Raw genomic sequence first — 14314 nt, 5'->3', positions numbered from 1 at the left:
AGCATCATGCTAACCTCAGGGCTACAAGGTGAGGAAGACATGATGCTTGCCTTGCCTTTTAGGAGTTTATAATCAGTCAAGCCAGGGAGCCTCAGCGGTGTGTGAAGAATCAGACTGTAATCAAGTTTGTGACTCATGGGGGTATATTCAAAGCACTATAGGAACATGGGGAAGAATGAATGGCGTGGAGTGTGGGGTGGGGTTCAGGGAGGCTTCCCAGAGAAAATGACATTTCTGCCAGCTCCTGGGGCTCATCTGAAGGGAAGGCAGTAGACAGTCAATTCCAGGGCACAGCCTCCAGAGAAACATGGAGCTGTGAGGCTCGTGGGTCAGCATGGCCCAGTGTGGCTGGAAGTGGGGGTGCCTATTGGTAGGAGAGGAGCAGATGACAGTGGGAGATGAGCTGAGCATGAGATCACAGAGCAACCACAGGTGGCATATGTGACCACTGGGTGAGCAACCTAAAGCAGAAGTAGGCAAAGTGTGGCCTTTGGGCCAAACCCAGCCCTCTGCTTGTTTTTGTAAATAAAGTTTTATTAGAGCACAACCAATCTTTGTTTATGTACTTTCTATGGTTCCTTCTGGGATATAGTGACAGACACAGAGATCACACGGCCCACAAAGCCAAAAATATTTTCTTATTTGACCCTTTTAAGAAAGTTTGCTGATCCCTGGATTAAGGATTTGAACTATTCATTTGGATTTCTGTAATTGACCCAAATGCACATGGTCAGGCTTTCTATATATACTCCTACGGTCTCTATGTGGCATCGTCTTAAACCTTCTCCTTCCCCATCATGGACAATTAGTGGTTTATCTGTCTCATAAGCTTGTCCGGACATCTCTTTCACAATCCTAAATTTTATGTCTTCCTCTATTCTCTTATTTCTTATTTTAGGGCCACATACTTTCCTTTGCTGACATCGTTCCGAGCCTCCCACCCCACCAGCAGTAGCTCATCACTCAACTTTGAGTCATTTTGCTTCCTTTGCCTCCTCCCCAAGTTCTTCATAAATTTTTGTACCACTTTTAGAATGCTGCTGAAAATCGATTTTTTTTCACTTGCTGCTACCGCTTTCAAATCCTGTGCTTTGACAAATAGCTATTCCTCTGCAAAAAGCCTCCCCTAGTTTTACAAAGCCCTTGGAAAATACAAGGTATACCCACCAGCATTTACAGAACAGAAACAGGAAGAAATAATCATGCTTTCCCGATCCGCCACACTAAAGGATTTCTTTTACTAGGAAATCCCCTTATACATTGAAAACCAAATTTGAGCTATAAAAATTAAATTTGCACATGATTTTCTAGGGGGTACATCTCTGATATGCAACAAGGAGCATGATTATTGTTTAATTAACCACTTGCAATAGCATGAAAAAGGGAAGTCAGAGTTGTAAAAGATGCTTTTTATGGCATGTAGTATATATTACTACCGGGATCCAAATCCCAGCACTGCCCCTTACTAATTGTGTTACCCTAAATTAATTAACCTCTCTGTACCTAAGCTTCCACATCTGCCCAAAAAAAAGGGAAGGAAGGGATTATAACTAATCTATCTCACAGGGTTGTTGTTAGGATCGAATGGGACAAAGTATTAAAAATGGTTAAGTAGTGCCTGGCCTATAGAAAACACCTAGGCTACGTTAGCTATTACTATAATAGGATTCTTAGGCTTCTTTCTTTCCTTCAACAGCACAAAGAATAAGAACAACAGCACCGTGGGACCTGACGGGTCTTCCTGAGCATGGAGTAAGTTTTTACCTTCTGTCTTTCCGATTCCCTACTTACGGACGCTTTCCTCCCACACTCCCGGCCCACCTAGTTTGGGCGGGATCAACCTCAGTGCTGGGCTCCAGGGACTGGCACGTGATCCAGACCTAGCCAATCACAGGGGTCTACCTCTCCAGCACCCCCAAGGCGGCACAGTTATACGGGGGCACGTGACCCAAGTGAGGCCAATGAGAACCAGGTCCCGGGGCACTGATGGAATGACGGGGCCCCGAGCCTCTTTTTGTGTCAGGTAGACTATCAGCCGCCGCTGTTGGTGGCATCTTTAGTAGCCATTTATAAAATCTTCCCGGAAACAAAACCAACACAGTAAGAAACAGCTGTGGGAGGCAAAGGGGAACCATTCCCTGAAGAGGAAGACAAGCCCTCAGGTGCATATGGGTTACTCTGGACTGTCCAGTTCCCTGTGCCAATGTTTTAAGCTTATGCCAAGTTTGAGCTGAGTTTTCTGTCACTTGCATCCCAAAAGTTCTGACACATTCTAATGAGTCCTCATGACCTACAGCAAGAATTGAATGCAAATCTTGCTAATCTTGGTACTGCGGAGAAAGCATGGCAAGAAGAGGGAAGAACTGAACTGTGATCTTGGTTCTGTCTTTAGCCAGCTGGGGATTGCTGGGAAGACAGTTTCATCTTTCTGGGTCCCAGTGTGCTTTTATGTCAAGTGAGAGAGGTGAGTGAAAATCAATCTCTAAGATCCTTTTTCAGTTCTAACATTCTATGAGTCTCTATTATGCTTGGATTCCTTTCAGTTGCGAACACTGTGGTATAATTGGTTACTGATTCTCATATTTTCCTGCTTCTTTCTGTTTCAACTTTAAAAAGATCCTATTAGACCCTCAGTCTCTATACTCCAAGTGTTTATTCCTTTCCCTTCAATTTCCTTCTAAGGAAAATATATTTATTTTTGTATACTTGGGCATAATGATCCCATTTTCTTCTCATTTCTATATTTTTAAATCTAATTAAGGTGATAAGTTCCTTGTGGGTTGAAACTAGAGTTTTCCTGTGGGTGTAAACATTATTTTTTTTTAATTGGCAACCAAGCTGCCAGTTTTTACAGAGCAGCAGGATATGGGTTTTAAGTAATGTAAGCAGGAAATGGGTCTCCAGCCCACACAAAATAAATGCAAAAGTACTGATTTACCCTGAGTCCACATCTGGCTTACTCATTTATAATTTCAGCCTAGACTAAAATTCTCCCACAGAACTGCAGTGTGACAGCCATGTCTACAGAAAGTCAGACCAAAAATGGAGTGTCAGGGGATCATCCTGTGAGTCTCACTCACACATATAAAAAATCTGGCTATTTCAGGGCAATGCCATGCTTTTCTCTTCAATGGCAGGGTTGGGGGGCCTGGGCTAAGTGAATATTAGCTCTGTACCTTCACATTCGTTGATTTTAAGTAATTCAATAGCTCTAAAGTGTGGAGGGATCAAAGAGAACTGGCTGGGATGTGGTCAACTGACCCATCATCCACACATAGAACTTTCTGGAGAAAAAAAAAAAAACCCTCCCAGGAGGGATTGGCAGGATGCTTCCCTGTCTGATGACCCAGTCCATTCTTGTTCATCAGGACCCTAAATACGAACAAGCCCCCAACTTCAACTGCTTTAACAGGCACCTCTTGGCAAGTATAACAAAATTAGCTGGAGGCAGAGGTTTTAGGGTCGGTTGGTGTAGCAATTCAATAATGCCATTCGGGGCCCTATTTCTGTCGGTCTTTCCACTCTTCCATCCATAGTGCCTGCTTTGTCCTAGAGGTGACTTCCCTTGGAGTTGGAGGATAGCTACTAGGGGCACTTGGGGCTACTTGCTTCCTTGTTCACATGCATCAGGAACTGTCCCAATATTCTAAGCATGCGTTTTTTGTTCTGTTTGGGTCATTTTATTAGGACAAAATTTCAAATTTGCTCAGAAGTTACAAGAATAGTACAAAGAACCCCTGTACACCCTTCATCTAATTCACATTTCCTAGTATATAATATACAACAGTATATTACAATGCTATAATCTACAGTCCATGTTCAGATTTCACTCACTGTCCCAATAATGTCCTTTATAGCTATTTTTCTCTCTGACCCAGGATCCAATCTGGATTATGCATTATATATAACTGGCATGTCTCTCTTAATCTGGAATAGTCTTTCAGTCTGTCTTTGCCACTCATAATCTTGGCATTCTTGAAGGGCACTAGTGTTTTGTTTTTTTTTATAAAGTGGGTTATTTGCTTTCTTATTATTGAATTTTCAGAGATTTGTATATTCTAGATACAAGTCCTGAATCAGATGTGCAATTTGTAAATACTTTTTCTTAGGGTGTGCCTTGTGTTTTCATTCATTTCACAGTATCTGTTGAAGAGCAGACATTTCTTATTTTGATCAAGTCTAATTTATCTTGTTCTCTTTTACGGATACTAAGCACAAGTTTTGAATTCATTCTCATTGGACTGGCCTAGGTTACAAATTCACGCTATGAACCAGTAACAGAATATGACAAGCTGGGACAAAGAATAGGATGCCCGGCTTGAGTCAGCTGAATTGTTCCCAATCCTGCTGTTTTTTCCTCAAGTATAGAAACCCAAGAAATGGAAAAGCATATTAAACCCTGGGTACATTTAGGAAAGGTGAAGTATGGAATGGATGCTGGGCAACATCCTCTAGAAGCTGCTCCAGGAAAAAGCCAGTCAACCAGCTGAGCACCCTCAGAGCAGTGCTACTGGCTCTGGGGCCTTTCCCTCCTCAGTGTCCCCACCACCCAATGGCCACATTTCCCAATTCCAAAATCTGAGAGCCTTTGTCCTGTAACATGCATCTTTGAACCAGCCTGTAAGATCATGGCTGAAGTACCCGGCTTTTTTTTTTTTTTTTTTTTTTTAAGAAAGAGCATGCACGACCTGGGGTGGGGGTGTGGTGGGATGGGCAGAGGAAGAGGGAGAAAGAATCTCAAGCAGACTCCCCGCCGAGAGCAGAGACTGATGAAGGGCTCCATCTCACAACCCTGAGATCATGACCTGAGCCTAAATCAAGAGTCAATTCCTTGACTGAGCCATCCAGGTGCCCTGGTACCTGGCTTTTTGTCTCATACTCTTAGAGGGCAGGGGCCATGTCTCAGGCATCCCCAGCGCCCCCTTACACCACAAGCCCAGTGCCTCACTCACCGTCTGCCTTCACCAAATCCCCAAGTCATGGGCTGAATGAAGCAGCAGCAGTCACATTAAGTGCTTCACCCGGCACACAACCCTACGTCTTCCTTAGGCCTGCCCGAGCCAAGCCATTTCTTGTCACTTTCATGTCCCCTCCATGTGAAAGCACCAAAGAGAGAAATGTAAGTAATGAAGTTTTTTGTAGTGTACATACTGTCTTTATTAAATGATGTATATTTCAAGTCCCCACTATCAGATGTTTATGGACCGCTAATTTTTAATTTACTAAAATGTTCTCTTTTGCATTAAAAAATGTATAATTATTTGGAGGAGGGGGTGGCTGGGAGGAAAAAAGCCTAAATCAAGTTTGGAAAAATGCCAATGCACCGAGTTTCTAAATATTTCTCCCACAACAGAAGTTTTATGCCCCCCTTCCCTCTGAAAAAGGGCTGATTATTACTACCATTAATATCCATGCCTCTCATCTCATTTTGTTCTCACTGATACAGGCAAAACTTCTTGTTCCCACTGTCAGGATGGGGAAATGGAGTCTCTAAGTGGCTGTGTGATATACCTGAGATCCTCGTGGCCCTGAAGCCTACGGGGAGTTAGTACCACTCTGGAATACAGATCCGCCATCCACAACACACAGCTCCTGCCTTTTCCCCAACTGCCACTCCAGTTTTATCTGAAAACCCCCGCAGTTCTTCTGTTTTCCTACCCCTCTGTTTACACCTAGCCTTGGCAATCTATCCTGAGTGTCACGTCTGAGTTCCATGAACTCTGTCCTCCGCGACTTGATTTTGGAAGCTGAGCAAATCATATTTATAGATTAGACAAAGACAGAAAAAAGTTTTTTGAGCCTCCACTTACATTCTTTGGACATTCCCACTTCAAAGCACTTCTGGAGTCGACAGTATTGGCATCGATTCCTGGTGACTTTATTAATAACACAGTTCTTATCTCGGTGACAAGTGTAAATCATGTTCTTCTGAATACTTCTGCGGAAAAAGCCCTGCAAGCAAGCAAGAAGATGAGAAGACTAAGTAGAACTACCAAGTTTCATGAGAAATCAAAACCAGCCTTATCAATGCATTGATTGCTCCGTCTGAGTCATGAAGTGATGGCAGCAGAAAAATTAACTTACTTGAGCCTTAAAATCCTTGTGAAATATTAATAGTCAGCTCTCCCTTTGTTTCAAATCAGAAAACCCCTTTTAATCAAAACTAGACATGACCATTATTATCTTGCTGAAGGAAAAATGAGTACCAAGCTAATTCACTTGGAGAACATTATGCGGAGCTGGGTTCCCTCCAAACAGGCTTAACTTCATAAGCAGCTCCCTTTCTGGCCAGAAAAATTCAGGTGAGCCCCCTATCAAGAAACCCAATATAAGAGGCATCACATCTGCAAAAGAAATGATAAGACTCAGGGAAGAATGAGGTCTTCTCAGGAAAGGCTTTTCCACTTCTTCCCCACATATTTAGCTCATTACAACATCTAAAATAGGATTTAATTTACAGAGTGTTTAGACAAATATTATCCAAGGCTGGAAACAAGGCATAAAAAGGCCTGCCCACTTAATGGCACACTGGAGTGGTGCTGTCCAAATTGGTAGCCATGAATGACATAGAGCTTTTGAAACGAAAATTAATAAAAATGAAATAAAATTTAAAAATCGACTCCTCAGTTGCACTAGCCACATTTCAAATGCTCAAGAGCCACATATAGCTCGTGGCCATCACACCGGACAGCATATGTATGGGAGATCTTCATCATGGCCAAAAGTCCTGTGGGGCAGCACTGTTCTGCAGCATTAGCTTTTTGACAAGCTTACCTAAGAGTCATCTGACACTCTTGGGAAATGTAACTTTGTTTGACTTACTCTTTACGATGGATTGGACACAGGCTCCGTAAAGACTGTAAAAGGCTGGTAAATTACAAATCTATTTGTTAAGGATAGGTGCAAAGATTTCTGTCTGGCTGAAATATAACCAAAGAGTATTGTTTTATTGCCTTGTAGGACATTAACCGGTTTTGTATCTGACTCTGCAGTCTGATCCCAGCATTCTTTCTTCCTTTCACTGTTATCTACCAAGCAATCTACCTAGCCACCTACATCTTTTGCTCAAATCCTCCTTTGAACCAGCTTTGCCATCCTGCTATTTCTCTCATTCTTGAGTTCAATAAATCTTCAACTATGTGCTTACTGAATATTTGAATGAGTTGTTACTTCTCAACTTTCTGAAAATTATATTTTGTCAAAAGCAGCAGTTTATCCCAATTTTTGTGAAAAGCTGATGAAATAAAGCAGACTGCAGACTCATGAGCACATGGTGGCCACCTTCTCCTCTTTGTCCTCCTCATTTCTCCCACACGGTTTTGCAGACAATGGATAATCAAGGGCTGCTTGTTACTCCACAGATGAATGAGCAGTGAGTGAAGGGTATACCTGCTGTCTTTTCTCTCTCCTAATTGCCCGACAAATACCTCCATATTGCTAGGAGTATTAAGAGCAGGGAGCTTTACCTTCTCAACTGTGATGTGACTTTTACCTACATTAGCAACAATTCTCTTGGATGTAAGAAACACGCCACCGAATGTGCTAAACAGCACATAAGACTCACCATCTGAGTTCAACTTTCCCTGTAGTGCATTAACGCTCCAGGAACCAGAACTAAAAACATTTAGAGCTAAAGCACATTAACAAAGAAAGCTCATGTAACCCACATTGTTTAGGATATTTACGTGGGCACCCTAGGATTTTAATGTCTAAATAAACATATTTTTACTGGCATGGTTCAACTGTAAACGCCTGGAAATCTTGTTTAAGGTTGCAACTCCTGTCACATCCCAGACACACACATTTTCCAAGAAAACACAGTTTATTTTGGTACCTCTGGAGCTACAAATATGCTCCAAATCTAAAATAACAGGTTACCAATACTCCGAGCCTCTAATAGAAAATCTGTGCAGAGTGGTCACCTCAAACATATCTTTTCATGCAAAAAATATACCTACAGGACACTTTTGGCTGCCAGATGTACAAACTCAATTTACAGAAACTGCACTGCTCTCCTGCCAAGAAACACTGACCCAATGGAAGATCCAGTCTTTTCTGCATGTGTGAAACCAGTGAGGTATGGACAAAGGTGACCTCCTCCATTTATTAAAAAGCCAAATATTCAGTTCAGCAAATTCTTAGTGAGTGACCAAGAGGGGGAGAAAAACAATCTCATGATATACAAATGAAAGAAGAGAGAAGTAAAGAACTTTCTATGTCATTAGTTATCCACTCAGTCTGCTTCAGTAACAGTGTCGGCAGAAACTAAATAGGTCTTCTTGGTTTTCCAATCAGATTTTTGGCTAGATATCAGGAGAAGGTCTAAGTTTCAGTAAATCATTTCCACCACGGTAGAATACTTGCTGACTAACATATATGCGGGGAGGTATTTTTATACATGGATTGGGTAAACAGAAAAGCCCTCTGAGGCCAAAGAGAGGTTTGCATTCTACAAATCCTCCTCCTAGGAGATGTGAGATATTATTATCTAAGCCTTATTTCCTCATAGACCACTGCTTTGAGGCTTTGAGGACCTAACGTGTGCCTGTGGGTGACATGGGAGCCCCATGCCACCTCAATTCTATCAACTCAGTATTTTTACTTAAGTTGACTCTTCCTTTTATTTTTAACATTACTTAAAATGGAGGAAGACCTTTAACCTCTGGCTTCATTTGAAAACCAGCACTAACTGTCAATATTAAAAGGCAAATATAACACAAATAAAAGTCAAGCAAAATAATAATCAGATATTATTTCACTCTCACTGGATACTGGATCTGCTAAGGGCTGAGCACCCCAGACTGTGTCACTTCTCGCTGAAAAGGGAGCTAAGCAAATGTTAGAGACAGACTGGCACTGACTTGAGACTTTCTCTTTGAGGAATTCAGAGAAATTGCTTCTCATTATGTGGTTCAGTGAGATAGAGAGCCATGAACCTGTGCCACCTAAAATTGGAAGCCTCATGCTTTGAGAAATAAAACTGCAACCCAATCTTGTCATACGTAAAAATGGGCTTTAGAAGTGCTGAATCCAAAGGGTGATAGTCCTTTAAGCAAGTGGATGGGCAGAGACACATCTAGAGGAGAAAACCCTGAGAAGCTGAGCGTGTAAAAGGAAGGATTTGGTCCCATTGGGAGGAGCAGTCTCGGGGGTGAAGAGGGACAGATTGGAGGCAGGAGACAGGCGAGGAAGAGCCGTGGAGAGGAAGTGCAGGGGCTGGATTGCAGCCTCCTCATGACCACTATGTGGCCTTGGGCAACTCAGCCCAAGGAGGTGAAGCTCTCTCGTCTTCTCAGTGAGGGGCTTGGGTGGCTGATTTCCAAGATCCTTTCCAGATGTACATTTCTGGGATTCCAAGTGTGTCATCACACCAGAGAGTGACAAGGTGGGATGCCTTGAAAGTGAGGATGAAGGAGTTTCTGTGAGCAAGGAAGGGGTGGTGTTTGAAGACTAAGGAAGAACACGTCCTCCACCTGTACGGGCAAAAACTGCAATTTGCAGGGGACTAGTCTAGGGTTACTGACACCACAACTTTATTCTTTTTTGTGGGGGGGGGGGCGTGGGGGAGGGGCAGAGGGAGCGGGAAAGAGAGAATCTTAAGCAGGCTCCATGCTCAGTGCAAGCAGGACACAGGGCTTGATCTCACAACTCTGAGATTATGACCCAAGCAGAAATCAAGAGTTGGATGCTTAACTGACTGAGCCACCCAGGCACCCCCACAATTTTATTCTCACTTTCCTGAAACATCCTTTTCCCAGTAAACCCAGAAAAATTCTGTCTTCAAGATGTATGTCACCTCATCCAGGAAGCCTTCTCTGACTGATCCCAGCACACATAAATGCTTCCTCTTCTAGGTAACCCTGGTATTTGCTTATCTTTCTATATTATTCCAATTCAAGTATAATATTTAAAATATTAAATAGTACTGTTCACTTCGGAGGATACATGGGCAACATGGGGGAAAGCCAGGCTGTGGCCAGCAGTCACAGCCCCGGGGAGCCAAATGGGTATCACAGATTTCTACAACTGAGTGTCACAGTACCACCAGCAAGTGTGACTTTTTCCTTGCTGATGCCCTGACAGAGAAGCAGGGACAGGAGGCCAGCTTCCCCAGAACTAAAGTGGGCAGGTTGTTGGGCTCCCACGTGGCCTCGAAGCAGTGTTTAAGGTGCCTTCCCCGGAACCAAGACTGTGGACTTGGGTGGGGGTAGGGAAAGACTGGAGGCAATGGTTATTCGACAGATGGTAGGGAAGTACTTCAGTATTTCAACACCTCATAAAACTGTATGGGTGCATATTAGCTGAATATCCCCAGTACTGGGACAGGGAATTTACATGGTAGATAGTCAATAAACAGTTGTTAAATGAACAAATGATGATGCCCTCAGCTCTAGTCAGAGACAGAGTGAGAATCCTGGATATACTATACCTTAATTCCAGAAAATATTCCTCCACAGTAATGCATTCCCTGAGGATGATATTGTCTGTACTTAAGTTAGCAGCCGGATTTCTCAGAAGTTAGTAGAAGATCCACTGGTTTGACATGTAATCAGCTTAGACAGTAAGGACTTCCGTTGGTTAACCATGTTAACCATCATTAACATGGATTTGTGTTGGCTAGCTATGATTTCTGTTGTTGATCATAAATTCTGTTGGTTAATCTTGAGTTCTCTAATTATGACTTTTGGTGGTAAATCAGGACTCCTGTGGTTTGTGAGAAACACAATTAACACTCTAGCTACTTAAATCAAGAAGATAGATCTGCACCACAAACTGAGTCCAGTGTTTTCTGACCACAGTTTTTCTAACCTTTCTTACCTCATGCTCTTCTATTCTTGCTATCAATGAACTGGGATCCAAGCAAATGAAAAGAAAAAAATACTCCTATGGTGGCAAAGGCCACATATGCATTGGAGTGATTTGCTACGTGTCTTAACACTAATCCCAGAAGGCCCACTGCCTACTCAGGTTACTTCTGTCTCCCCTGGGGGATACGAGGTACCATTGTTCTACCTAATTCTCTCTTACCTACAGTGCAGACACACCCCTAGATCAAAAGGAAAGGTAACCATCTCTTTTATTTATTTATTTTTTTTTAAAGATTTTTATTCATTTGAGAGAGAGCGAGCACATGAGAGGGGGGAGGGTCAGAGGGAGAAGCAGACTCCCTGCCGAGCAGGGAGCCCGATGCGGGACTCGATCCAGGGACTCCAGGATCATGACCTGAGCCGAAGGCAGTCGCTTAACCAACTGAGCCACCCAGGCACCCGGTAACCATCTCTTTTAAATCTGAATATTCTCCTGTCCCTAAATATCTAAAATTCATAATTACCTTGGTAGACTAGTCCTATGTCCCAAATCTATCAAAGACATAGAGAAAAGTGGCTCATTGCCCTCTCTGCTTCATGTTTTGATCTGAGGGTAACTTCGGCCACCTTATCTCCTCTAACATTCTCAAATCATTTCTCTAATTCTGATACTTTGTTTTTTTCCTTCCGTGGACCATGTTTCAACTTCTGGTTTTCAGATGTCATCACACATAATATTCCCTACCATCTCCCAAACAGAGTGCTTTTTGTTGGTTTAGATACTAGCTTGGCGATTAAGAACTGGATGTTAGCTCTAGTACCTGTGGATCTGAATTCTGACTCTGCTGCTTACTACCTGTGGGACGTTAAGTGAGTTACGCGAAGGCCCGTTTCCTCATTTGGGATAAGGAAAGCACCTACACTTCATGGGATTATCTAGTGTACCCAATTAAGTAAGGGACACATATAAAGTATGAAGCCAATGCCCAGCACATAGCAAGTGCCCAGTGAATGGTAGCTTTTGTTATTGATGAAACCTCCTCTTTCCAAAGCCCTCTTCTGGAAAACTTCCAATACACATTTTGTATTTAAAATAAAGGCTCCCGGATAGGAAAGAACACTGTTCTGAATCTCTGAACAATACAGACTATTGTGGGTAGACAACCTCATGATTCCAAGGGCCATCTCTATATATACTCATTCCCGTACTGATTCATTCATCCAATGCCAATTAACTGGAGTGGCTGTGGTGGATTCTTCTGGGGCATACAAAGACACAGAATGCATGGTTCCTGCTCTTTCTCAATGTTACCAGGAACATAAAATCAAGTGAATACTCTAGCAGATACCACCACGCAGTGTGATAAGAACTTTTAATGGAAGCAGAAAGTGAAAAAGTGCCCAGTAGAGTGCCTGGCACATAGTAGGCCCACTTAAAATATTTACTGAGTAAAGGCCATAAGAATTCAAAGGAGTCAGAAGGGAGTTGGCGCTAGATTCCAGCTTTAATGAAGAGGTAGGCTTCGAATGGCAAGCTTTCCCTGAAGGAACAGCTCAGCTTTGCCAAGATCCCAGGTGAGGACGTACAGGGAAGGGGCTGTGGTCCGGGTTGGCAGAGATGTAAATGATGGGCTGTGTGTGTGCAAGACGCCACTGAGAGAGCAGGTTGACAATCAGACTAGGCAGGATCTAGATGGCCATGTCGGGCATTTACTGGGGAAGTACTCACTCTTCTGTGCAGGAGAAGGCTAGGGTCAGAATTATAATCTGCCAAGATTGTTCAGGAGGCTTTGAATCACGGATTTCCTCATGCATTGATTTAACACATACTAAAGTGGATAGTAAGCTCTGGATATGAATACAAATACCTGTACCCCTGAACCTGCCCTCAGGTCTGGTCAGGAATGTAACCCAAGAATCCTTGATTTCTGAAATAACAGCGCAATCTGCTGACTCATATTTAATCATAAAGTTACTTATGAGAATTCATAGTGCAGTGTTTCTAATGGAAGTAGCTTTTTAGGCCTAGAGCCATTTACATCAGGTTCAACATGTGTGAAATGTGTCACGATAGTTTGAAGAAAGGCACTAAGTAAAAACTTATTTCTCGGGGAGCCTGGGTGGCTCAGCTGGCTGGGCATCTGCCTTCGGCTCAGGTCATGATCTCAGGGTCCTGGGATCGAGCCCCACATCGGGCTCCCTGCTCAGCGGGGAGCCTGCTTCTCCCTCTGCCTGCCGCTCCCCCGCTTGTGCTCTTTCTCTCTCTGTCTCAAATAAAATCTTTAAAGAACCCCCCCAAAAAAGAAACCCCAAAAAACCTTATTTCTTTTATTTAAAAACAACAACAACAACAACCTGGCCACTCGGCACTATATCAGTCATAAAAAGCACTGGATCAGGAGAAATCCACCCAAAAAGTAATGTGGGAAGCACATCTGTTTGCATTGGGCTTTTGCAGAGTTAATTCTTATCCCATGCAAAGTTCAAAAGGGTAATTTCCCCTTCTAGAGTGAAAGAAGAGAGAGACAGTGAGGAGTTTTACTTCGTCGTTCTCCCTCGGTCATGAAAGGGAAAATATTTCCACTCCATGTCACTCAGAAGGTAACCAGGTAGCTGTCCGCGGTCGTCATTCGCCCAGGCCAGCAGGGCTGGGGCCCGGTGAAGTGCAGCCCCAGGCCAGCACAGAGCTGCAATTCCCATTTCCAGCCAGAAGCAAAGATGCTGCCAGTGGGAGGTGAGCATGGAATAATCCCATCACGGCTACTTTGGGAAACACGGTTTTCAGACCAGGAAACACGTTGCCTTAAACAAACAAAAAACACCCTCCAGAGTGAGTGGAAGTCTATGCGTGACAATGTCTGAAAAGTTATTAATAGCAAGATTTGTGGGGGAGAAAGAGAAAAGTGAAGACCTTTTCACCCCACTGAAAGACAATGGGTGAGAGGGAGGGAGAAAGTAGAAAAACAGCCTACTATTTTGATGACAAACAGAGTTTCCTCCTGAGCAGGGAGGGTGGGCACGAATGTAACTCAAAGGCCACTCAGCGAGTTAGGGAGGGGGCCGCACTCGGGGCCACGGAAAGGAAAACAACCTAAGATTCATAATCCAAACAAGAAAGTTGAGTTGTCCCAAGGGGTAGAGGCTTAGAGTTATTTTTTTCTTTAAAAAAAAAAAAAAAAAATCCTGACAGAACAAGATCCCACTGTTGGGAATTGAGTAAAGATGAATGAATGACAGTAGTGAAGCCCGAGTGCTCTGCTGTTTAGTAGCCCTGGTTTCTAGAAGGTCCATCATTCCACGGTGCCTCTTGCCTGCTAACTGGGAAAGTGTCTTCTGTCCCTTCACTTAGAATTTGACCATAGATTTTAGGCCTGTCTCCTTCCAATTTCCTTGGACCAGAAGCTTCTTTGGCACGTTTACTCTTCTCTAGGCTAGCAAGGCAAGCCTTTATCTTGGGAGAGGTCTAGAAAGATGGTGCTAAAAAGGCAATGATGACAGATTTAGCA

At 43.2% G+C, this 14314-nt stretch overlaps 1 protein-coding gene across 5 annotated transcripts in view; it reads right to left on the bottom strand.

Annotated features, from left to right (window-relative positions):
• RARB (retinoic acid receptor beta) overlaps positions 1 to 14314 on the bottom strand; it is a 712218-nt gene that overhangs the window by 90487 nt on the left and 607417 nt on the right. For all 5 annotated transcript variants that reach the window (XM_036072138.2, XM_078072445.1, XM_078072441.1 and 2 more), the window contains one exon: positions 5811 to 5952. In XM_036072138.2, the coding sequence (XP_035928031.1) occupies positions 5811 to 5952 (142 nt within the window). The remainder of the gene's footprint in view (positions 1 to 5810; positions 5953 to 14314) is intronic.

Source organism: Halichoerus grypus, chromosome 1 (assembly GCF_964656455.1).
Source record: "Halichoerus grypus chromosome 1, mHalGry1.hap1.1, whole genome shotgun sequence".
NCBI classification, from domain to species: domain Eukaryota; kingdom Metazoa; phylum Chordata; class Mammalia; order Carnivora; family Phocidae; genus Halichoerus; species Halichoerus grypus.
The sequence above is the reverse complement of the archived record's forward strand: the minus strand, read 5'-3'. Positions and strand labels throughout refer to the sequence as shown.